The sequence below is a fragment of the Lemur catta genome, chromosome 1 (assembly GCF_020740605.2).
Source record: "Lemur catta isolate mLemCat1 chromosome 1, mLemCat1.pri, whole genome shotgun sequence".
NCBI classification, from domain to species: Eukaryota; Metazoa; Chordata; class Mammalia; order Primates; family Lemuridae; genus Lemur; species Lemur catta.
Window position 1 is genome coordinate 283,198,308 of NC_059128.1, and position 22,062 is coordinate 283,220,369.

At 52.8% G+C, this 22,062-nt stretch overlaps 1 protein-coding gene across 4 annotated transcripts in view; it reads left to right on the top strand.

Annotated features, from left to right (window-relative positions):
* Positions 1-22,062, top strand: part of SLC37A1 (solute carrier family 37 member 1) — a 60,895-nt gene that overhangs the window by 34,372 nt on the left and 4,461 nt on the right. For 3 of the 4 annotated variants that reach the window (XM_045540725.1, XM_045540727.1, XM_045540726.1), the window contains 9 exons: positions 1,883-1,963; positions 6,055-6,186; positions 8,719-8,809; positions 10,453-10,515; positions 11,019-11,104; positions 12,094-12,142; positions 13,318-13,391; positions 13,995-14,073; positions 20,080-20,177. In XM_045540725.1, the coding sequence (XP_045396681.1) occupies positions 1,883-1,963; positions 6,055-6,186; positions 8,719-8,809; positions 10,453-10,515; positions 11,019-11,104; positions 12,094-12,142; positions 13,318-13,391; positions 13,995-14,073; positions 20,080-20,177 (753 nt within the window). Of the gene's footprint in view, positions 1-1,882; positions 1,964-6,054; positions 6,187-8,718; positions 8,810-10,452; positions 10,516-11,018; positions 11,105-12,093; positions 12,143-13,317; positions 13,392-13,994; positions 14,074-15,964; positions 16,095-20,079; positions 20,178-22,062 lie in introns of those variants that run through there. The other variant, XR_006732759.1, reaches the window with a different exon arrangement.

Below are 22,062 nucleotides of genomic sequence, written 5' to 3' on the forward strand. Positions count from 1 at the left end.
ATTTATTTTGAGCCCTAATCTTGGACCTGTATTGGGTCCAAAACCCTGTATTAGGGGTGTTACCAAATTTAATGCTTTTTATCTCCGTATTAGTTGGGGTGAGGTTCAGCGGCAGGCAATAGGAAAGCCTGCAAGCTGTGGCTAAGGCCAGATGGAATTGCATTTCTCTTTTCTGGTCAAGAAATCTAGAGGTAGCTGGCGCAGGGTGGTGTGGTATGTCCCAGTATCAGAAACCCAGGCTCCTCCTGTCTTTTGTTCTACTCCTGTGCACGGCTTTCATGCCCAAAGTGATATATCCCAAGCCATTAGAATAGTGCCTGGCATATAGCAGATGCTTACTAATTATTTGTTGAATGAATGAGTGAATGATTGGTCTCGATGGCTGCCGGAGCTCCAGCTGTTACATCTGTGTTCCAGCCAGCAGGAAGAAGGACAGGGAAATTAAGGGCAGGCCTCTTCCCTTTCAGCATGCTTCCTAGGAGTTCCGCACATCGCTGCTGCTTAGCCGACCACACCAAGCTGCAAAGGAGTTGTAAGATAGGCTTTGCCTTGAATACCCATGTTCCTGGCTGAAAAGCAGGGGCTCTGTTGACAAGAAGAGGGCCCGGGTAGTGCTGGTGGGCTCTGCACGGTGTGGTGTGCCCAGGTCCTGGGGAGCAGGAGAACATCTCTGCTTCTGTCCAGAACGGTCAGGGACGCCCCAGCCAGATCTCCGCCCTGAGCCCAGTGGGCTCTGCCTTGCCCACAGGCACCACGGTCACCAGGCTCTTCTGAGCACAAAACACAAACATTTTTTAGAAGTACATTGTTCTAATTTTCAACTAATATTAGTAGTTTTTCTTTAACCTCCAGATACCTTTTCAGGGGAAATGCCTCTAAATGTAGAGGGACCTGTCCAGCTGTGAATCTGAAGAGTTTAACAAACGCACTGTGTTCCCCGGTTCCCGGCCTCCAGATGCCCCGCAGAGCTGCGCTTGCGGGTCTCACAGCTAACTGCCAGGCCTGGAGGCCTTTTCTTCTTAAACTCATCCAGAACTAGTGCCAGAAACCTAAACTACCTGGGCCTCTCTAAAGATTGTTTTGTTATGATTTAGACCAGTGTGAATAAACAACGTCTTCCTGAGTATAGAATCTTTATTTTACAGGAAGTTCATATTTCATAAACAAAGTACAATGAAAATTTTACTGTTACAGAATTTCAGGAATTATTTTTGACACTGTTAATTATCTTCAAAGGGCTTTTAGCATTGAGACTTTGAGGAATAATGACCAGGAAACGGAATGGTACCTTTATTTAGCGCCCAATAAACTGCCTTCATTTCTTCCTCTTTCCACTTGGAAACGGGAGGTAATTTTTGAAATGATTCTGAGTTTTGGAGGCAGCCGGTGTAACTGTCTCACGCTCCCTGCCCCCAGCGGTGGAGCTGCCTTCCGTGGGGGTGAGCGAGCCCCACTCTCCTTCCATGGGTGTGTCCTTCCGTCTGCATCCATGGGCTGGCTCAGGGAGGGCCTGTGTTCCCCACTTGCTAAAGCAAAACCTTGGTCTGTATTATTTTTAAATGCCTTTTCATTTTAAAACCATTAAAAAGTGTCAAAGCCGTTAAGGAAAGTTAAGTTGCCTTAATCAGCATTTTTACTTTCGTTACATTTTTACTTTCGTCTTGGCTGTTTCCTTAAGAGAAGATTTTATATTCACATTCTGTTATCTGAGAGTCTGGAGCCCTGAGATTAACCTGATTCTCCCACTATTTTATGTAAATCATTTGTCTTATTTTTCTCCTGATAGCTTTTTTGTGAAAATAGTATTCTTTCTGTAGTAAAGTTAGGTTTAGTTTCTGGTTGTTGACTCAGTAATTGCTCTAATTAAATTTTTTTCTCCCAGCATTCCAAAGGCTATGAGAATGGTACGAACAGATTTAGACTCCAGAAGCAAATCTTAAACAGTGAAAAGAACAAGCCTCTGGTAAGTTACGCGTGACTTCCACCTCCTAGAATGTCAGAGCGGCATGAAAAGTCCTTCAGGCCACATTGGCCGTCGGTCCCTCTGCCTTGGTGACATGTGTCACAGTTCTGGGGTCTTAAATTATTGAGTCTCATTGCATTTCTTCAGAAAATTTTGAGTTTACCCTTATTAACTTTCTTTGGCTAGTAAGGTAACTTATTTTATGTTTTGTAATCAAATTTGAAAGTGATTCATTCATTTAACAACTGTTTGCAGCTTTCAGTGTCCCAGGCACCGTTCCAGGTTGGTGGGGGTCAGGCAGCAGGTATAGACAGAAAACAGGCATAGATGGTTGTCAAGTGGCACCAAGTGCCAGGAAGGCAGGGTGAGCAGGTGCTGTGTCCAGCATGGTCTCTGCGGAGCCTTCCCTGAGCAGTCGGAGCTGAGCTGTGAAGGGAGGGAGGGGAGCGTGCAGGTGCCGGGCAGAGGAACGCACGGTGGCTGGGTGTAGGAGAGGCACAGAATTGACGTTGAAGACCAAGAACAGGGGAGGGAGCAGCAGACAACACAGAGTCGCCTTCCGCCCCTCCTCTGTTTCAGAGACAAGGAAATCAAGGCGCAGAGATGCCTTGTCATCTGCGGTAGTGGGGAGGCCACTGTGCAGGCCCAGCATCACTGCCACACTCTTCCTATTCAGGATGCTTCTAGAAGCTCCTCACATCACTTCTTCTTAGCCAACCACACTAAGCCACAGGGGACATTTTAGATTTGGTCTTAATCATTGAAATAATAAGCTGTTTTCTTTTCTTTTTAAATCAAATAGCTTAAAGGATAAACATATTAAACATGCTTCTAACTTTTTTCTTTATTGCCTAGGGAAATTTATTTGTGGTGGTTGAAATATTAGAAGAGGGAAAAACGATGTTTCATGCATCTGGGTCCTTGGATTTTGGGGAGAATGTAGGCAGTGGCTAATTCAACCAAAATGCTTTAAAATCTGGACTCACTTCTGAGTTTACATTTAAAAAAAAAAAAAAACATGTCTTAATGTCCACACGGCTGTGACTCCTCTCTGACAATATTGAAAGCTTACCTTTTCCTCTGAGTCAAGACCACAGGCCCTTTGTCCTGGTGTGGTTACTGACCCAGAAAAGCAGCCCTGGCTTCTAAGTATAGCCTCCTTCTTTCCTCTTCTGTCCTTCTACGAACGAAAGCCTATCGCTCACATGCCGCCAAAGAGCCAGGCGCATATTTGGAGGCCTCTGGGTCTTGTTTCAGATGACCAGGACGAGGCAGGTGCTGCCTTGTTCCCTGGGTCCCCTTTCAGCAGGGCCCTGCCCCTGGCCCTTGCTCTTGGGTCAGGGTCAGCAGGCGGAGTGTCCCACGAATTTGGCCGGGCACTCTGGGTGCCCCTTTCCCGGCGTGACCCAGCTGAGATGCACTGAGCTCAGAGTGGGGTGTTGCCCCTCCCCCGGCCCCCCCGCTCTTCAGACAGGGCCGCTAAATCTCCTGTGTGCTAGGCACGATTCTGAACCGCTTAGTGAAGAAACACAGAGAAAGGGAGGGAGGAAGCAAATCGGAGAAGAAGAAAGAGGTTCTGGTAGCACTTGGCCACATAGCGAACCCTCTTCAAGCCCTTGTGGGTTTTTTAGATGGTTTCTTGGGATGGTCATAATTGCCCTGCTCGGCTTCTGTGAGGATCTTCTGATTGGCTGTGGCTCAGCCCCTGGTGGGCCGCCAGACAGGGACTGAGCACTGCGTGGGTGTTCGGATGCTAAAGGTTGTCCACCTTGCACGTCACATGCCAAGTGGGAATCCATGTGTCTCATCTGGGATGGCTTTTCCCGAAGTGCAGCTGCAGACAGCATGCGGTAGAAGGGTGAGCCTAGCATGTCTAGATTAGAGCGGTCACTATTACATACGCCCACACGTGCTTCGGTGTGTTTACTTTTGGTTGTTTGCTTGTGTGTGTATTCTAGTGACCAGGAGCCCTTTTGCTCTTTGAAGGTGTAAACCCTAGGAGGGAGTGCGCTGGCTGCAGAAGCCCCCGCCCCCATAGAGGGCTCCCCGGATCCCGTATGGGGCTCTTGGGATACAGGTGGAAAACAGCTTGTTCAGAGGCAGAGAGAGGCCCACCCTGGCCTCCAGCCTGGTGTCTTGGTCCGCCAGGGGTTCCCTGTTTGCTGTTGAGGGGAGGCAACAGTGCCCCCGTGTTTGTTTTGGAAAGCCAGCCATGACCTCACACTTTCTTTCCCATCACCTTCAGGAGCAAACTGCTGGGATGTGGTGGCTGGGAGCACAGGGCCCATGCTCAACAAAAACAGCCTTGTCTGTCCAGGAGGTTCCCTACTGCTTAGCTAAGGAGCAGAGGTTCTGGGTCTGTGGCTTTGAACCAGCCCAGCAGGCAGGTCCCTGGAGCACTTTATAAATCCAGGAAGAGCCGTGAGTACACCCAGGGCATCTGGGCTTACCTGTGGCCAGGTAGGTTTTCCGTAGTTGGCTGGTGGTCACTGCTCTCTGGCTTAGGATGGTCCTCCCCTGGCTGAACAGGCTCTTTTCACTTTATTTGTCCTCTCCACTGGCCTCGTTTCACCCACTGCTTGGCCTACTTTGTGCTTAGTCGTCTGTGCACCCTGCAACTCTCAGCAAGGTACATGTGGGACTCCCCGGGGGCTGCCGCTGAGGCTGCTGCAGCTGGGCTGGGGGCAGCCAGGACATCAGGGGTTCTCCAAGTGCCCCGGGAGACTCCAGGGTTTAGCTGTGGTTGAGAATTACCCATTAAGTCTCCTCAGCTGGACAGCTAGCATAATGCATGAGAGAATAGTTTATTCCCAAATTCACATCATAGTTTTTTGTTGTCATATGCCTTCATGGAATTGTCACTGGGAAGATGTCATGCTTTTACACTAGGATTTTGTCCTCTTCGTGCCAAAACATCAGAACAGATGGTTAAATGTGAATATGTTCATCAGAGACGAGCTCTCGATGCCAGGGTCCTGGTCAGGAAGCCGGGCTTCTCGGGGGACGTAGATCCTGGGCTGCCCCCGAGGCCACGCACTGGTGCTCGGTGCCCAGATTGCACTGCAGTTGCCACCTGCTCTTCCCAATTTGTTTCTGCTGTAAGAGAATTCTAAATATCAGCAGGAGGGGATGTGGAATGCATTACCATTTTCATTTTCATTTTCTTTTAAAAATTTAACTGCATTTTGAATCCAACTTATACAGGTCATAGTGAGGTAACTACAGTAAATCCTTTCTGGTTTTGTGGAAAGTGTGAAATACATGGAAGCATTTCTTTTTAAGTCCTTGAGCTTTGTAGTTCATTCAGAGAGAACATTGCTCTGACCTGAAACCCCACCCTGACCTGGGGATCGCTGTCTTTGCTTTAGTGAATGCAAACTTTGTCCTTAAGCATGTCCAGAATTCACAAATGTTGGAATTGGTTTGTGAATTTAAAGTAATGTTGTTGTTTCCTGTAATGTATGTCCATTGTGAACTCCTAAAAAATAGAGGATCATGTGAAGAATTTCTTACTGGCATTTCCATAAAAACTACACATAATTCCACCACTCAGCTGTAACCACTGTCAGTTTAGATATCAGCTTGTTTCTAGAAATAGCTCCTATAGTTACCCAGTTATATAGGTAGGTATTTAAGCATTCCTTGAGATTATAATGAACATGCAATTTTGAGTGATGTGTTATTAATATTTAATGTGTCATAAGCATTTCTATGTCATTAAAATATTTCAAACTTTTTTCCAACTGCAATATGTCATTTATGTAGATGTATTTTAATTTTCCAATTTTTCCCAATAGTGGTGTAACATCCATTTTATTGTGTTTTTTCACTTTTCAAGTTATTTTTCAAAAATAGATTCCTAGAATTTCTGGATCAGAGGATTTTGTGTGTTAATAGTATTTCATAAAAACACATGAATGCTAATGATTATAAAGCAGTGACTGTAGTGAGAATTTCATCCAAGACATCCCCAAGATTTTAGTGGAAAACAGAATCGTCCAGCGACTTAGTTTCAGGAATCCTGGCCTCAGTTCAGCCAGGTCACCCGCTGGTGACACTGTTCTGTCTTCTTTTCACGGGTTTGTCCCCAGGACCCAGAGATGCAGTGCCTGCTGCTGTCCGACGGGAAGGGCTCCATCCACCCGAACCACGTCGTCATCGTCCGGGGGGACAGTGGAAATGGCACAGCGGCCATCAGCTTCACAGGAGCCTTGAAAATTCCAGTAAGTGGCGGAGCCTTCAGAGAGTTTCAGAAAGAGCTGCTGGTGCTGACTGTGAGAAGTCTGTTCTATTGATGATCAAACTTAAGAAAAGAAATCTATGCTTATAGACTCCGTGGATTAGAAATGCGTAGCACAAGCCATCAGGGCCGAATGTGGCAGCAGTGGTGTTTTGTTTGCCTCCTGCTACGGTTCCATTGTTTTTGAAATTAGTTTTCTCCATTTAGAAATTCAGAAAGTTCATAGAATTTCTGAAATAAAACTTGCTGTCTTCACTTGAAAAACAGACAACCTGGCTGCACTGGGCCTGCACCCCATGTTACAGAGGTTGGGGAGCCCCACGCCTCCCTGGGGCACTTGCCCTCCCGAAGGCCTTGAGTGTGAGCTCTGGGAGGCCCTGCCACTGGGTCCTCTTCTGTGGCCTTAGGTGAGCCCAGCCCAATTTTCTTTTCCCTTTAAAGTGCCTTCGGTCACACAAACCGTGGTCTGATTGCCCCAGGCATGCAAGGGGAAGATAAAAGCAGCTGCAGGGAGAGAAGCGGTAGGGCCCAGGAATCTGGCATGCTGGTCCTCGGCGGGCCGCTGACCCTGCCCCTGGAGGGACTGCGGACATGCACAGCGCCCCTCGGTGGTGAGCATTTGCAGCAGGTGTGTGGGGGGTGTGCGATGGTGAGATTTCTTGCTGCTTTAGATTTCTCTTGTATTAAATCCACGGGCTCCCTCGGCAGAGACTCTGAAGAGCTGAGCACAGGACGTGGAAAGCAGCATTTTCCGACGGGGTGAGCCATGGAGGGTGACAAAGGCAGGGCCAAGAGCCGGAGCAGGTGGGGGACAGGCCCTGCTGTGTGGGCTGGGCCGGGCTGTCCAGGCCCTTGTGCTGCCGGGCCCGTGCCCGAGGGCACTGTCAGCCGCACGTGGCTCTGCTCACCGATGAGACCAGCAAGAAAAGCAGGGGCGACAGGCAGTGCACACTGGAAGTATAAACATTGAAATAACATCACAGAAATGAAAGGGCTGCGAACTTCTGCTTCAGAACAGAAAGAATTTTCAGTGCTCAGAAGAAACTGGGTCTGCAGAGGCAGCCCTGGAGCCGTCTCCAGCCGGAGGAGCGGTGGAGCCCAGGCCCGGGCACCAGAGCCCTGGAGAGGCTGCCGTGGGCTGGCCTGTGGAAGCTGCTGGTTTTAAATTAGAAGTTACTTTTAAAATTGTGTTCTTAATAACGACTAGTAACCTTTGCTGTACCTCACTCCGCAGCTGCCCCAAATCCTTTTGCTAAAGTAGGGTGCACACAGGTTATATAAATGCAAGTTCCATAGTGTCCTTGTGGGCAGCAGAGGTGTCCTTGGCCTGGCCTGGCCTGGCTTAACCCTCGCCCTGCCACTGCAGATGGGGGTCCCAGGCTAGCATGGCGCGGCTCTGGGCCCTCATCTCCCCATCTGCAGTACCTGCTCCAGGCCCCGTGTGATCCTTTGTGTTCTGAGGATGAAGTGTAATCACAGTGCCAGGCACGGGGTGAGCGTGCAGGAAATCGCACACGCATCCTCATACTGGTGCGTTAGCGGGAGAGCGTTGACGCGTTCAGTTTTGAGACGATGTGGGGAGGTTGAGTGCTGTGCTCTGGGCCCAGTTTTGCAGGGTCTTCCTGTGCACAGACAGCGTGGGCCGGGGAGGGGCAGTTCAGAGCCTCAGTGTCACTGGATTGTCTCACTCAGATTTTCCAAATGGAATTACCATCTCACAAGTGCCACCTCTTTCTAAAAGCAGACAAAAAATGAAACACAAACAGGCATTTCACAGAACTCACCAAACTCCAAACCTCATTTCTTCCTTATTCCCTGTTTCTCTCCTCGCTGTTCCCGGCACCGGCTGGTTTGCACAGCGGGGCGCACGGCTGCCCACAGGCCCATGTGTCTGACAGCTCGGCCGGACTGGGTTGCTCTGTGTGTTTCCGGTCACTGGACCATTTGCGGTTTCAGTTCCAGGGAAAAAGAAATGGCCATTAAATGCTTGGTAACCAGGTGACTCCACCAGGGCTGTGATCCGCAAAATCTCCTGGAATAGCTAAGTGTTCTGAGTGATGCAGGATGAGAATCAAACCAGTACATTTGTACTGACTTTAATCTGATGTAGAGACATTCAGTTTCAATCTTAAAAGGCAGCCTCCATTCAGAAATTCAGAAATTTCTTAGACAAAAGGGCTTCCTGTCTTCCCTTGAGAAACAGAATCTGGCTCCACTGGGTGTGTACCCCACATGCCAGCGGCCGGGGAGCTGAGCCCATGACCCCCATGCCTCTTAGGGCAGCACCTTCCCTGGTGCCCTTGGCGGCAGGGGGTCTCCCTGTGTCAGCCCCCCAGTTTCACATCCTTGTCGCATCGTGCAGCAGTCCCTCCCCTCTCCCGTGTGTGTCTGGCAGTGCCAACACCAGACCGCAGACACAGGATGTGCTTGGGGGGTGAAATCATCTGTGACACTTGTGTAGGCACAGACTCCTGCCGAGTACACATTTGAGGGAAACACCAGCTCTCTCTTCCAGGGTGTGATAGAGTTCTCGCTGTGTCTGCTGTTTGCCAAGCTGGTCAGCTACACGTTTCTCTTTTGGCTCCCGCTCTACATCACAAACGTGGGTGAGTGACTGCTGCTGGGACACACAGGGTGGGTCTGGGACAGTGGCTGTGACCTGAGCTGTCATCCAGCCGCTGGTTTCCGTAGTCTTGGAAACACAAGGCCACGCATGGTGATTTGAGAGGCATACTTTTGAATTAAAAACATGCTTAAACATAGACAAAGAGAATTTGGATATGCAAGTTTTATTGCCATAGCAATAACCTTTATGGGGTCTAAAGATTGACTTGTCACATCCCAGCTATGGCTACTAACTCCGTGGGGCGCTTCCTATAATGGGACAGCCTGCATTTAAATTTGGGCTGCACTGGACTTCGGATCGCAGCAGAGCAGGGCCTCAGGGGTCTGAGCTAATCAGCCCTTAATAATCTGACCTGGAAATTGCCTCTGAGAAATGTGTTCCAATTTTAGGGAAGGCTGATGGTTTGCCTTACATTTCAGAAGTCCCACAGTGGCTGCAGCTGTAGATTATGACAGAAGGTACCAGTAAAATAATACACGCACACCCCATATTGTGTGCAACCACAACGAGAAAGACAAGAGGAGTTGGCCGGTTCTAAGCGAAGGGGACATTGAGCGGAGGAGGCTGAGAGGGGTGGGACGGTCAGGCCACACTCAGAAGCCTCTTGGCCCAGGGAGCAAGGAGGAGAAGGGACCAGGGTCGCAGGGAGGTGCAGGCTCTGGCGACGCAGCCGGGAAGAGCACAGACCACGTATTCCACGTGGCAGCATAAGGAGAGAGGAGACTGACAGATGCCCGAGGCTGGAGGGCCGGACACCCCGGGTGGAAGTTGAGGCGGTAGTGAGGGGACCACCTACAGGCACCCCTAGCAGGGACAGGGCGGGCAGCTGGGCGGCAAGGAGCGCCCTGGGGTCCAAGGTTCCTCCCTGTCGAGCGGCCCCACCTCATTTCGGCAGGTGAGCTGCACGTAGTCTGGGCAGGGCGGGCCTTGGCAGACAGGCGATGTGCATTTTCTCTTCCTTCATTCCCCAGGGATGACAAAAGGGGTGTGTTTTTAGGACTCCAGTCTCGAATCACTGGCATTTCCAGTCTGAGTGAGTGAGCGAAAAAAGCCATGTTCCCTGTGCGTGCTGCTGAGGTTTAGGAAAGGCCGGGTTTGACGGGCAGCCCCAGCTGCTTCCCGAAGCTCGGTTCTCATGCGCTGGCCGACCTCAATCCGCCTCAGAGCTTGGGGCTTGGGCCGGATCCGGTGCAGAGTCCTCAAGGGGTGTCCTGGCCGGGCTTGCCTTGTCTGTAGCGTGACAAGGCTCCAGGCCCTTCCGTATCTGAAGTCTCCTGGTCACACGGTGTGTCGAGGCACCTGGGCTCATTCTCCAGGCGGCTTTCACAGCCCGCTGGGTCCTGTGTTGAGCTAACTCGGGCGCTGCTCCGACGGGCGGCTGAACCAACGTGGGAGGGTAACCAGCCTGCCCGGGACGCCCCCGGTGCGAGTTAAGAGCGTTTTCATCCTTTCTGTGCTCCTCCTCTCTCTAATCTGAGTTAGCCAGCAACAGCTACGTGGTATAAATCCTGCTCATGGAGCAAGAGAGCCCTGTGTGGGGTCCGGTGCTGCTGCGAGGGAGCGTCCTCCCTGACGTGCAAGAGCGCGTCCTTGTGACCTCACACTGTGCTGTCGTCTTCACAGATCACCTCGATGCCAAAAAAGCAGGGGAGCTCTCCACCTTGTTTGACGTGGGCGGGATCTTCGGTGAGTTCATGCCGCTTGGACAGGAATCTAACAGGACCGTGAGCACCTGTGGCCCTCGAGCTCCTCGAGTCACCTGCTGCCGAGAGGGACCAGTATTCCCTGAGTGCACTCAGCCCCACAGGGTTAGGCCACCACTGCGGGGCAGTGGGGGTTCCTCTCTCTCTTCCTGGGCCCTGAGTCTGCCTTTGAACGGCTTCCTCAGGAGCAGCACTCCTCCCCAGGAGGTGACAGGCTGGCGATATGCAGACCCTGACAGGTGAAGAGGCTTTGGGGCCAGCCTAAAACCCAAGCCCTAAGGCTGCCCCTTGCTCCACCGGGCAGTGCCTCCAGCCCCCCTCCTCTGACCGCAGCCAGGGAGGCCTGTTGGGAGCCCTGGCCCCGGCAGGTGCCCACTGACGGTGTGCAGAGAGGGTTTGGGAAAGGGGGTGTCCCCTGCTCCTGCGGCTGTGCCTCTCGGTGGGCTCACTCCGGATGTAGCCTGAGCCTGCCCCTCTCCGTTGCAGGTGGAATCCTGGCAGGTGTGATCTCAGACCGACTGGAGAAAAGGGCCTCCACCTGCGGCCTTATGCTGCTGCTCGCAGCCCCCACGGTCAGCCCCCGCCTGCCGCCCCCACACCACACGCAGCCTCCTCACTGTCCTCCCTGCGCAGCTCCCACCTCCGTCTGGCCCGCCCTCCGCTTTCCCGGTGGCTCCCACCTCCTGGCCTCCGAATCCCTCCCTGGGCCTGGCGGGGCTCCCTCACTCCGTGCCCACCCCCGCGTGTGCGGGCATCCATCGTGGGCCAGGCACAGGCTGCTCCTGCCTTGGGGCACCCCCTGCCCCAGACAAGCTCAGGCTCTGCCATCCTTTGGGATGCCTGACACCCCCACCCCCAGGCTCATTGACCCCTCCCACCACGACACTGGTTCCTGCTACTTTCCAAGCTCATCACCTTCGGCAAGTGACTTCCCCTCTCTGTGCCTCAGTGTCCTTATAGGAAAAATGAGCATGACAGTAGCACCACCCTATAGTGTGGCTATGAGGATTAAATTAAACAATAGCTGCTCATTACTGTTTTTACCCTGATACCTTCAGAGGTAGTCTCGTTGCTCACCACCTTGCGTTGTACTGGTTTGCACATCTGCTCTCCACTAGGCTGCTGCGGTCCCAGGACAGGCACTCAAAGGACATTTAGTAATGACTGAGTGGGCCCCTTCCGTGAGGACTCTGATGCCACCAGGGGCAGCTATTCAGGGCAGACACACACCTGAGGACTCCACAGTCAGACTGCCAGATAAGCTCAGGGGAGGCTGCCTCGACCCAAGTATGTCAGCCCCCCGCAGGGCCCCCAGGTCCCCTGGGGCACCTGGTCCGGAACCCGCACTGATGGGACAGGGCCCGGTGCCCGCTGCCAAGCACCCCCAGGTGCTGTCTGCAGACAGGCTAGGTAGGGGCTGTGGCCTGTGCTCTTTTGTAGGGGTTTTCACCCTCGGGGTGGCTGCCGGGGAGTCACCTCCCTGGCTTTCAGAGTGTGGATTTCTGGGCACTCCTGCTGCTGCAGTGAACCCCCGTTTTACCTTGTTCTGTGCTCTTCGCAGCTCTACACGTTCTCCACCATCAGCAGAATGGGGCTGGAAGCCACTGTAGGTGAGTACACGGGGCCTTGCCTTTCTTTCATGCGCATTTTTTGTTTGCACAGCTTGGTGAGGTGAAATATGAAAATCAACAGAGAAGCATTGAGCTGGTGTAACTGGAGACATGGTGTGGCTGAAATTGTCCCCATGCTCCTGTTTGGGTGAGGCCATCAGAAGAGGCTGGGCACTCCTGCTCCCAGGGGACAGGCCTGCCAGTCTGCAGTGTGAGCCCGAGCACGAGCGAGTGCAGGCCTGGCCTAGGACAGGGTGAGCCCTGGGTGCCCAGGGGAAGGAGCCACTCAGAGGACCCGGGCGTACCCTGGGGCAGCCCCTCCTGTGGTCTCTGCGGGCTGGCAGGGCTACGGCAGCCCGACCTGCACCCCTGGTGGTGAGAGCAGCCCAGACTGGCTCCTGGGCCATGGCAGGTGGCCGGGAACCTGGCGGTGTGACCTAAGCAGTGTCCAGCCGGGAGCCAGGACAGAGCCAGGCTCCCAGTCCACCTCCTGCCACCTGGCTTCTGTCGGCCGCCACTCCTGGAGTGGCTGCATAATGTCGGAGGACTGTTAGTGCCCTGCAGGCAGCACTCTCGAATCATGCCTCCAACACTTAGCAAATGTTTCTGCTGCCCTGGCAAGCCAGGGGTGGGGATGTGTGCGATCCCACTAACAGTTATCCAGAAAGCAGCGTGCAAGGGAGCACAGGGTTTCCTGGGACCCTCAGGCCAGAAGTTTCCTCACAGGAATGAACACAGAGCTAGCTTGGGAAAGTGGCCTTGCAGGTCACAGAAAGTGGGGTTGTCCTGCATGTGGCGAGTGCGCTCCTGCGGTGATGAGAGGAAGTGTTTTCTGCTACAGGTAGAGCCGCGGCTGGTTTTAGCGTCCACTGGACACAGACCCCAGGTCAGGGTCCTCGCTGCTCCTGGCATGGCCACGGCTGCTGCCCGCGGAGGGCCGCGGAGCCCGAGTGCAGGGCTGGGTCCGTGGGAGGGCACGCCTGGACGCGGGGGGGCCTCGCTAGGCAAGTCCAGAGGAAGGCGATTCTGCTGCACCCCGTCCCGCGATCCGTGGGCCGCCTCTCCCGCTCCTGCCTGCCTTCTGCTCAGGCCAGGATGCGTCACCCTGGGCGTGCTGAGATGGGGGGGCCTCCCAGAGGACACGGTTCCATCGCGACCCCTTCTGCTTCCCACAGCCATGCTGCTGCTCAGCGGGGCGCTGGTCAGCGGGCCCTACGCGCTCATCACCACTGCCGTCTCCGCCGACCTGGTGAGTGCAGCTGCAGGGGAAACGCCGCCCCGTAGCCACCCCCTCTCGGGGCAGGGACAGGCTCCGCTAGTGAGACTGTGTACTTGTGTAAGCATCTCTTTCGCACACGGCCTCCCTGTGGTCTCGAGTCTCCCCACACCCGCCCCGCTCCCACCCTTCTCTGAGTCGTGGGCAGGTTGGCCCGAGAGACCCACCCCTGTGTGGAGGGCTACAGTGGCTGTTCACACTGGCACGGCTTAGGGACAGGGGCGTGTGTCATTCATCTTTCCATCTTTCACACCGCTGTGTGGTGCCTCCGTGAGGGCTGCGATTGTGCTGATAAATATTTATTTGATGAGAATCCGAAGAGGTCTTTTAACTAGAATATGCTTGAACGTGTATTTCTGATGATTGTTGACTCCTAAAAACCCTTGGCACTTTGCCTACCTCTCCAAGGTAAGCTTATCGTGGAGTGGAGTTTAAACTTTCTAGTGGAAAATGTCCCATGTGTGGAACTGTTCTGCACAGCAGTTTGAGTGAGTTGTCATGCGGAGGGGGTAGGTTTATGTCTCACTGCTAGCGCTGCCGAGACGTGGTTCACGTTTGCCTTTTCCTCTCTTCCAGGGGACTCATAAGAGTCTGAAAGGAAACGCCCACGCCCTGTCCACCGTGACCGCCATCATCGACGGAACGGGGTCTGTAGGTGCGCAGACATGCTTAGCCCCGAGAGGTTCACTGTGGTCGTAGGGAAACCCCGTTGTCACATCCTAACTAACAGGCGCCCAGGATCCCAGTGCTTTGGTAATGCCAGGATCAGCTGGCCCCTTAAACCGTGCTCAGATTCACGGGGGACATGGGTGCAAACTGTCGCGTGGGGTCGGGTGGCTCGGAGGGAGGGGCGTGTTGAAAGGAGGTGCGTCCTGGTGTAATCTGAGGCAACAGTTAGCAAACTGCAGCCCACGGGCCAAACTGGTTCACTGACTATCACTGTCGTTTCAAGAAGGACAGAATCTTACTTAAATTTAAATTATAGGAAAACTAGCGAGTCCAAAAGTACGCAAGATTCTGAATGTCACCAGCCTCGTTGAGGTTCCTGAAGAGACGTCAGTAGCGTGTTCCGGAGTAAAGAAAGGTGGCAAAATAAACAGCTCAGCCCTGGTGCAGGCAGGGGGAGTCGGGGACAGGCTGAGCCTCCTCTTGTCGGCAGTCAGCGGCTGACAGCAATGGCCAGGGCTTTCTGGAGCCTTTGTGCGAGTGACCGCCCCTGCCCAATGAAGGCCAGGGCGCTAGCTGCCCGGGCACTAGCGGCCACACAAGCCCTGCCGGGAGCCGAGGTGCCTTTGATCCCCCTTTTCTGTGTCTGGGAGGCCAGGAGGCTCAGGAGGCTGCCTGGTGTGGCTGCCACAGCTGATCAGGAGGGTCATGGGCAGCGGCCTGGTGTGTCACCTGCTGTCCAGACTCCCAACCCAGGGGACGGAGCAAGAGGGGGCCGGCAGGTGGGAGGGACTGGGGGTCTCACGGCAGTAAGGCAAGCGTGTGCCAGACGAAGGCAGCTCGGGACACAGCCCAGCCGGAGCCCAGCACTCGGGCTTTCCTGCTTGCTCTTGTCTGGCCCACGGCCTCGGTGCTGGCAGGATGGGAAACGTCACAGCACGCTTCTGGGCACCCACTGCTGTCTCGTTAGTGCAGAATCCAAAGTCCTTCCCAGCACATGGCCTCTCTGCTGCTCCTCAGAGCACCAGGCCTGGCCCCTCGCAGGCCTTTGCTGGGCTGTGCCCCGTCTCTGAGAAGGTCCCCCATCGGCAGTCTCGGGCCAGGCTTGCTCGTGCCCACGGAGGATTTGCTCAGATGCCATCCTCTCCGTGAGACCCTCTCGGACCACCCCGGTGAGAACGTGTGCACCCTGTGAACCCTCCTCACCAGACTCCAGCCCTCTCTGGGGGCCGCTCTTGTCCAGGGCACGTCCTGTTCCGAAACAGCACGCAGCTGACTCCTCTGCTCTGAGCGAGGACGGGACTTGCTTTGCTCCCTGCCGTAGCCTCAGGGAGCACGATCGACTGGCTGGTCCCAGGCAGCCAGAGTCGCAGGCAGGGCCCTGCGGTCAGGCTCCCCAGGAGGAGCCGGGTCAGAGGCCTGTCCCACGCGTGCAGGAGCCCAGTCCCGCGCTCTTGACCCATATCCAGGGCTTCACGTGATGGATCCAGCCGGTGCTGAGAAGCGCTGGCCAAGGTCACTGATGTCCAGAAAGCTCGGCTTTGGCCTTCGCTGCTCGCCGAAGTGAGACCAGCCCCGTTTTTGTCCTTAATGTTGGTTCCTTCATTTTGTTGGATGTGTTGGGTGGTGTTGGTGGTCACCCCTCTGATGTCCCTTTTTGGGGCTCCTCTTGGGGCCTGGGGGCATGTCCAGGGACAGGGAGGGAGAGCTGAGGTGCTGTGCCAGGGGACCCTGCACGGAGTGGGCCGAGTTCCCCGCTCATGTAGCACACGAGGGACTTGGCCTGGAGAACACACTCGGTGGCCAGGCCGGAGAGCTGGCGCGGAGCTCCTAGGGGACCCTATGACTGAGTGGCCGTCCCTCGGCCTTCTGTCCAGCAGAGCTCTGTGAACCATCTGACTCCCACCGGGAAACTCTCCCTCACAGCTGACGTGGAGCTCTGCGGGAGGCCCTCACTGCTATTTTAAAGCAGAAAATAGGAGGAAAAAAAACAGAGAAATTATGAATTAGGTAAAAAAAAACCCCACATTTTCCTTTACATTCTTCTCAAAACGAGAGGGAAACAGAAGCCTGTGGCTGAGAGTGGGGCCTCTGTGTCTTTGAACGGAGGGCCATCGGCCACTGCCTTTGCCCGGCCCGTGAGGGAAGCTCGGGCCGGCTGGGACCGTGTGAGCGTGGGCGGAGCCACTGCACCCACCTTGGTTTCTGCAGCACTTACACGGGGGGTGTGATCGTGATGGGCGACCCCTCCAGGCCGTGCCAGCCATCCGGCCACTCTGCCCACCAGTGAATGGTCGCCATGGAAACAGCATGCGCCCACCACTGCATCCCAGTGGTTATTTCTGCCACCAGTACTGCCCAAGGCAGGAGCAAAAAAGGACCCCAGAGGAAAGGCACGCCACCCCAGCGGCAAGCCCGTTCCCGGGAGCGTGTGCCTGTGTGTTTGCTCAGTGTTCACCTCCGTAGTTGGCACAGGCTGAGGTGGAGGCAAAGCCTGACTAATCGGAAGGCAGCCAGCGCCTTCCTACAGAGTGCTTGTGCCACCCAGGCCACACTGCCGAGTCTGGGTGCCCGGCGGGTTCACAGTGCTGGGAATCATTCCTGGAGGGATGCAGGTCTCGCCGTTTCATTTCTGTGCGTTTTATGCAGAGCAATTAAACACAGCCCTGTGTTTTTTCAAGTTAATTTCTATTTTATCAAAGTAAAACATAATGTTGCCATAGAAGCCAGGTAGTCCTACCAGCTGCTTATGATGCAAAATGGCACTCCCGCCCCCGCCCCTCGGCCGCTCCTGCTAGAGGCAGTCACTCTCAGCCGCTTCCTCGCGGCTCACCTGCCTACCGCATGCCTCCCGATTCATCAGTTTGGACCTTACCTGCTGTCCTGCGGCAAGAGGGGACTGGGCTCCTCTACCCCCACGTCCCCTGCCCTCCCCCTCCCCAGTGGTGCTGTGCTAATGACGGTCACATCCCAAGGAACAAACTTTCATTACACATCCTCGGTGTACACACTTTGCTTTATCCCTGAGCTAACAGAGCCTCATCATTCCCTTTTGTCTGAGTTTCCTGCACGGCTGTTCCCACCCTCTGCACCACCACCAGGTTCTGCTCAGCCACCCTCCCCCACCCTCCCCCCAGGGCCTCCCGCTGCCTGCTACACGGCTCTTCCCCGGGGACTCTGTCACCACCGTCCCATTTCTTGCCTGCATCGGAGCCTGGTTTCTGGATGCCTGTTTACTGCTCTTCTGTGCTGGACAGGCATTCTGGTAGCCTCCTGAGTTCAGGGGGCGAATTCTGAGAGCTTGCAGGTCCCTCACTCGAGGCAGTTTGGACGTAGAAACTCCTCCCTCCGAATCCCAGCACCCCCCGGGTCCCACCGCTGTCACGAGAAGTCTGTTGTCGCTCTTGCCCCGTCCTTCACTGCTGGCCTTTTCTTTTTCCCTGGGAGACCTCCAGGGTCCCTCCTGTGTCCCTGGAGCCTTTCTTCCTCCACCGTGCCCCGGGCACCTGCTCAGACTGGAAACACCTGCCCTTCACTTTGGGGGATCGAGCTCTATTATTTCCTTGATAACTCTTCCCTACCTTTTTCTGTTTTTTCCTTCCAGAAAACTTATTAGCCAGAAGTTGGACTTTCTGGATTAATCCTTCAATTTTCTTTTCTTTCTTTTGTTCCCTTCCTGCCTGTCTCCTTGCTCTTCTACTTTCTCCGGGATTTTCTTGACTTTATTCTCCACCTCTGTATTGACCTTTATACTTTTCCCATGGTATTTTCAATGGTCGTTGATGTTTTTCTGTCCTTTTCATGCATCCTGCCTTGCCTCTTGGGTGCACTGTGTGTTAGACTGAAGCAGGCGTAGTTGCTGAGAATGGACATGTTTTCAGCTACAAAAACTGAGAGTGTCATACGGTTCAACCTAATTTCTACTGGCTCTCTGAGGGAATTATAATTTCCTGGGAATCTCCTCCCTCGTGTGTTCACTTCATCTACGTTCTCCCTCCTGCCATTTGCTTTCACGCTGAGGCAGACACAAGGTGAATCTCACCGTGCTGCATAGCTTCACACTTGGGGACGAGCCACTGCGTCGTCCTTCCTGCACGGGAGAGTGTGCTGGCTGCTGGCCTTGCCGGTGGTGTGATGCCGCTGGGAACTGGGGGAGACACCTTCAGTGCCCATGGGGAGTGTGGCCCCGCAGCCGCCCTCTTGTCATTGTGTGGGGCCGTGGCAGCTGCTGGGTGGAAGCTGGTGTCTTTCCCTGGGTCCCTTCTTCTCAGTTGGATGCCTCACCCCTGCCCTTGGCTTCGTGTCACCAAAGGTTAATTTCTCCAAAGGTTAAGCTGCTGCTGTCCTTTGGGTGGGGTGGGGTGGGGTCACTGGATCCGTGAGGGCTGGGAGAGATCTGGGACCAGAGGAGGGATAGAGGGAATGTACCTAGCAGTGTGTTACAAAAGACTCAGCCAAGGCCCCTTTTTCTTCTGCTACCCCCTCCCGTCTGTTCTCCCCTCCCCTGGCTCTGCTTGAGGCGTCCTTGTGCCATCTCCCTCCTAGGACAGCCCAGCAGGAACACTGGAGCCTGTGCCAGTTGTCAGCCCTTTTAGGTCCATCTTCCACGAGTATGCACCTTCTCTCATCTGCACTGCTCTTTGATTTACCATTTTAAAAATGCAGTTATGGTCCATTTCATGGTGTTTGGGAGGTGTGGGGATAACACCCAGGAACAGGCTACCATGGTTACCTGGAAGTTCTTCTGAGAATTAAAAAAAATACTGAGGGGTGCTTCTCAGACTATGAGACTAGAGAGTGTGCTTTGTAAGCAAACTCAGTACATACAGAGTATGAAGGACCCTCATAAGCCCAGCTCTCAGAGATTGAATTGCAGTTAATAACTTGGTGATAATTCTTTGTGCTTTTTACCATGTATCTATTAATTCCAAAACAAGCCAGCCTACACATGTATCAGAATTTATTCCAATCCCTCTTAGTAAATATACCAAGCTGCTGCAACAAACGTTTTTATACAGCTGTCTTTGGGCATTTGGGGAGATACTTGCTTTCTTTTGTTTTTATAGTTTTTAAAAATTATTTTGACATATTTCAGACTTAGCAGAAAAGTTGCAAATCTAGTAAAAAGAATTCACAGACAGTTTAGTTCATGCACTTTACCATGTACCTCTCGTGTATTTTACACGCACACATGCAGACTTATGTGTGTTTTCTGAGCCACTCGAGAGTGAAATGTAGACATGCTGTCCCTTTGCTTTCAACTCTTCAGTAGGTGCTCCCTGAAAACAAGGAATTCCTGATGGAACCACAGTGCGAGGGTGGGAATCAGGATGTGCACATTGATAGAGTAGTAGTAATAGTATCTACAAATCTTACCCAAATTTTGCCCAGTAACATTTTTTACAGCACAAAGATATCTAAGATTGTGCATTGGATTCAGATTTCTTTACAGTACATTCAAAATAATAATACGAGTATTGGATCAAAAGAATGAGCATTTCAGATGTCAACATACATTTTTAGGATTGGTTCCAGAAAAAGGCTGTGCCAACTACACCCCCCAGTACTGAGTAGTACCAGGTAATACTCAGTGTCCTTTATCTGAAATGCTTGGGCCCAGAAGCGTATGGGATTTCAGATCTTTTTCTTTTTTTGATTTTGGAATATTTGCATTATAGCAGTTGAGGATCTTAAATCCAGAAATCCAAAGTCTGCAATGCTCCAGTGAGCATTTCCTTTGAGTGTCATGCCAGTACTCAAGAAGTTTCCAGTTTTGGAGCATTTTGGATTTCGGATTTTTGGATTTACGATGCTCAACCTATATTCAGCTTTTTACCCCTTACCAATCTGATAGGCAAAAATGAGGTATTATTGTTTTATGTGTTTTTCTTTAGTTATGAGTGAGATGTTGAGCATCGTTCTGTGTATTTATTAAATTGTCATTTACCAGAGTTTCCCTGAACAGCACCACGCGTGTCCCGTTGCCTCGTTTCAGGAGCGGCCCTGGGCCCCTTGCTGGCTGGGCTCATATCCCCGTCTGGGTGGAGCAATGTGTTCTACATGCTGATGCTCGCAGATGCCTGTGCCTTACTGGTGAGTCCGCTTGATTTTAATCCAAGCCTCCTTTCAGGAGCATCTCTGTGGTTGTTGGCCAAAGACTGGCAAAACTTTTTCCTGTGGATTCCTGCAGTTCTCAGGGAGGTTTGGGTCCTCCTGTCTTTCCTGAATATACCTAGTCCAAGGCCCTTTCTCTCTCTAGTTAAAAAGAAAAAGAAAAAGGTCAGAAGCAGATCAGCCCGTTGCTCTGCAGTTTCAGACAGGATGGTGCCAAGGCCAAGTGCATGGAGCTCTGTGGCTCCGGGTCCCGCCTGTCACCTGTTGTGTGTGCGGCTTGGGCAGGTTATGCAGCCTCTCTGCTCTGCACCATCCACACTTCTGAAATAGCATCATGATGGCACCAGTGACAGGACTGTGGTGGGGATTAAAGGAGATAATGCACAGAGCCCAGCCTCCCAAACGGTGGCCGTGGACGTCCTGGTGTCCCTCCTGCATCAAGCTGTCACACTGGAGGCGTAGCCAGGGCTCCTTTCACCCGCAGGGGTGGGAGAGAGTACAGGTGCACAGAGACTGCGTGCAGACGCTGAGCCTCCGCTGTCTTCCACCCACCTTCCGTGCGCTCCTGCCTCCTGCCACCTCCCGCACTGGGAAGACATGTGGCTTTTTTCAGGATGGAGAAGACCAGTGATGATGCGACAGTCACACAAATGACTCCTGCAGGGATGGCTGTTATGCGCCCATCCTTACGAGTCACCTTGTGCACACAGTCCCCAGACCTAAAGCCATGTCTCTCCTCTTGCTTCACCAGAAAAAACCTGAGGTTGATTCCAGTGAAAATGAGTTGAGAATTTTAGAAATATCAACTCCATCGATTAAGTGAAAGTCTTATATTTTAATTCCAGGACCTCGAAAACACAGCTTAGGAACTTAGTAGGATTAAATGGCTGTTCTTCAGATCATTTCATTCTTTTTAAATGCCTGGGGGTGTTAGTTAAGTCTCCAGACATATTTCCACTAAATAGCAATAAAATTTCTATTATTATGGCTGTATAGAGAATCTGAAAACTCTTCTACTTCAGACATACCAGGTAATGCACATTGAACATTGTTTTAGATGCACAGCTGAACTCCTAAGAAGGCAATGGGATTCCCCGGGAGTTGGAATGTGGAGGCAGCATGACACACAAGCTGAGATAGGGCAGGGCGGGGCTGAGTTGCCAACCTCAGGACGCGGGGCTGGGGTGGTTGTGCCCACGCTGCACGAGAGACAAGGCGTCAGCCTGGCACAAGATGGGGAGTTGGAACCTGGGACTCCCTCCCACGCCACGGCCGCACAGGCTGTGTTCTCAGCGAGTGTCCCGGAGGGCACAGGCAGACAGCGGGAGTCAGTGCCCGTCTCAGCCTGCGCAGCAGACCGGGGGGAGGGGGGATTCCCTGAGAGTTGTTAGCCATAGACCTGCCCACAGTAAGCTTGCACTTTTGAACATATATAAATACAAAAATAAATAAACAAAATTGGTCCTTGGATGGCGATATACCTGGTTACTAGGCAAAAGCAAAGAGGAAGAGTCTGAACCCCACTGCAGGACGTCCCTGTGGCCGACACCCTGGTGAAGGTGAGCACACAGGCCAAATCCGTGGAGCGCGGGGAAGAATCCACTCTGAGTGACAGGAACAGACGCAACAAACAGCAGAACTGGACCCCAAAACCTGCAGATGAAAGTTATCAAATAAACTAAAAATAAATATATTCAACATTACTGAAGATATAAAAAAAGGAACTGCACTCATGAAAAAAGAGCAAACAAACAGAAGTTCAAGAAATGAAAAATGTAGTGTTTATCTGGGAAAAAAAACTCAATGAATGGGTTAAAACGATAAGATACAGCTGAAGAGAAGAATACTGAAGTAGAATATAAAT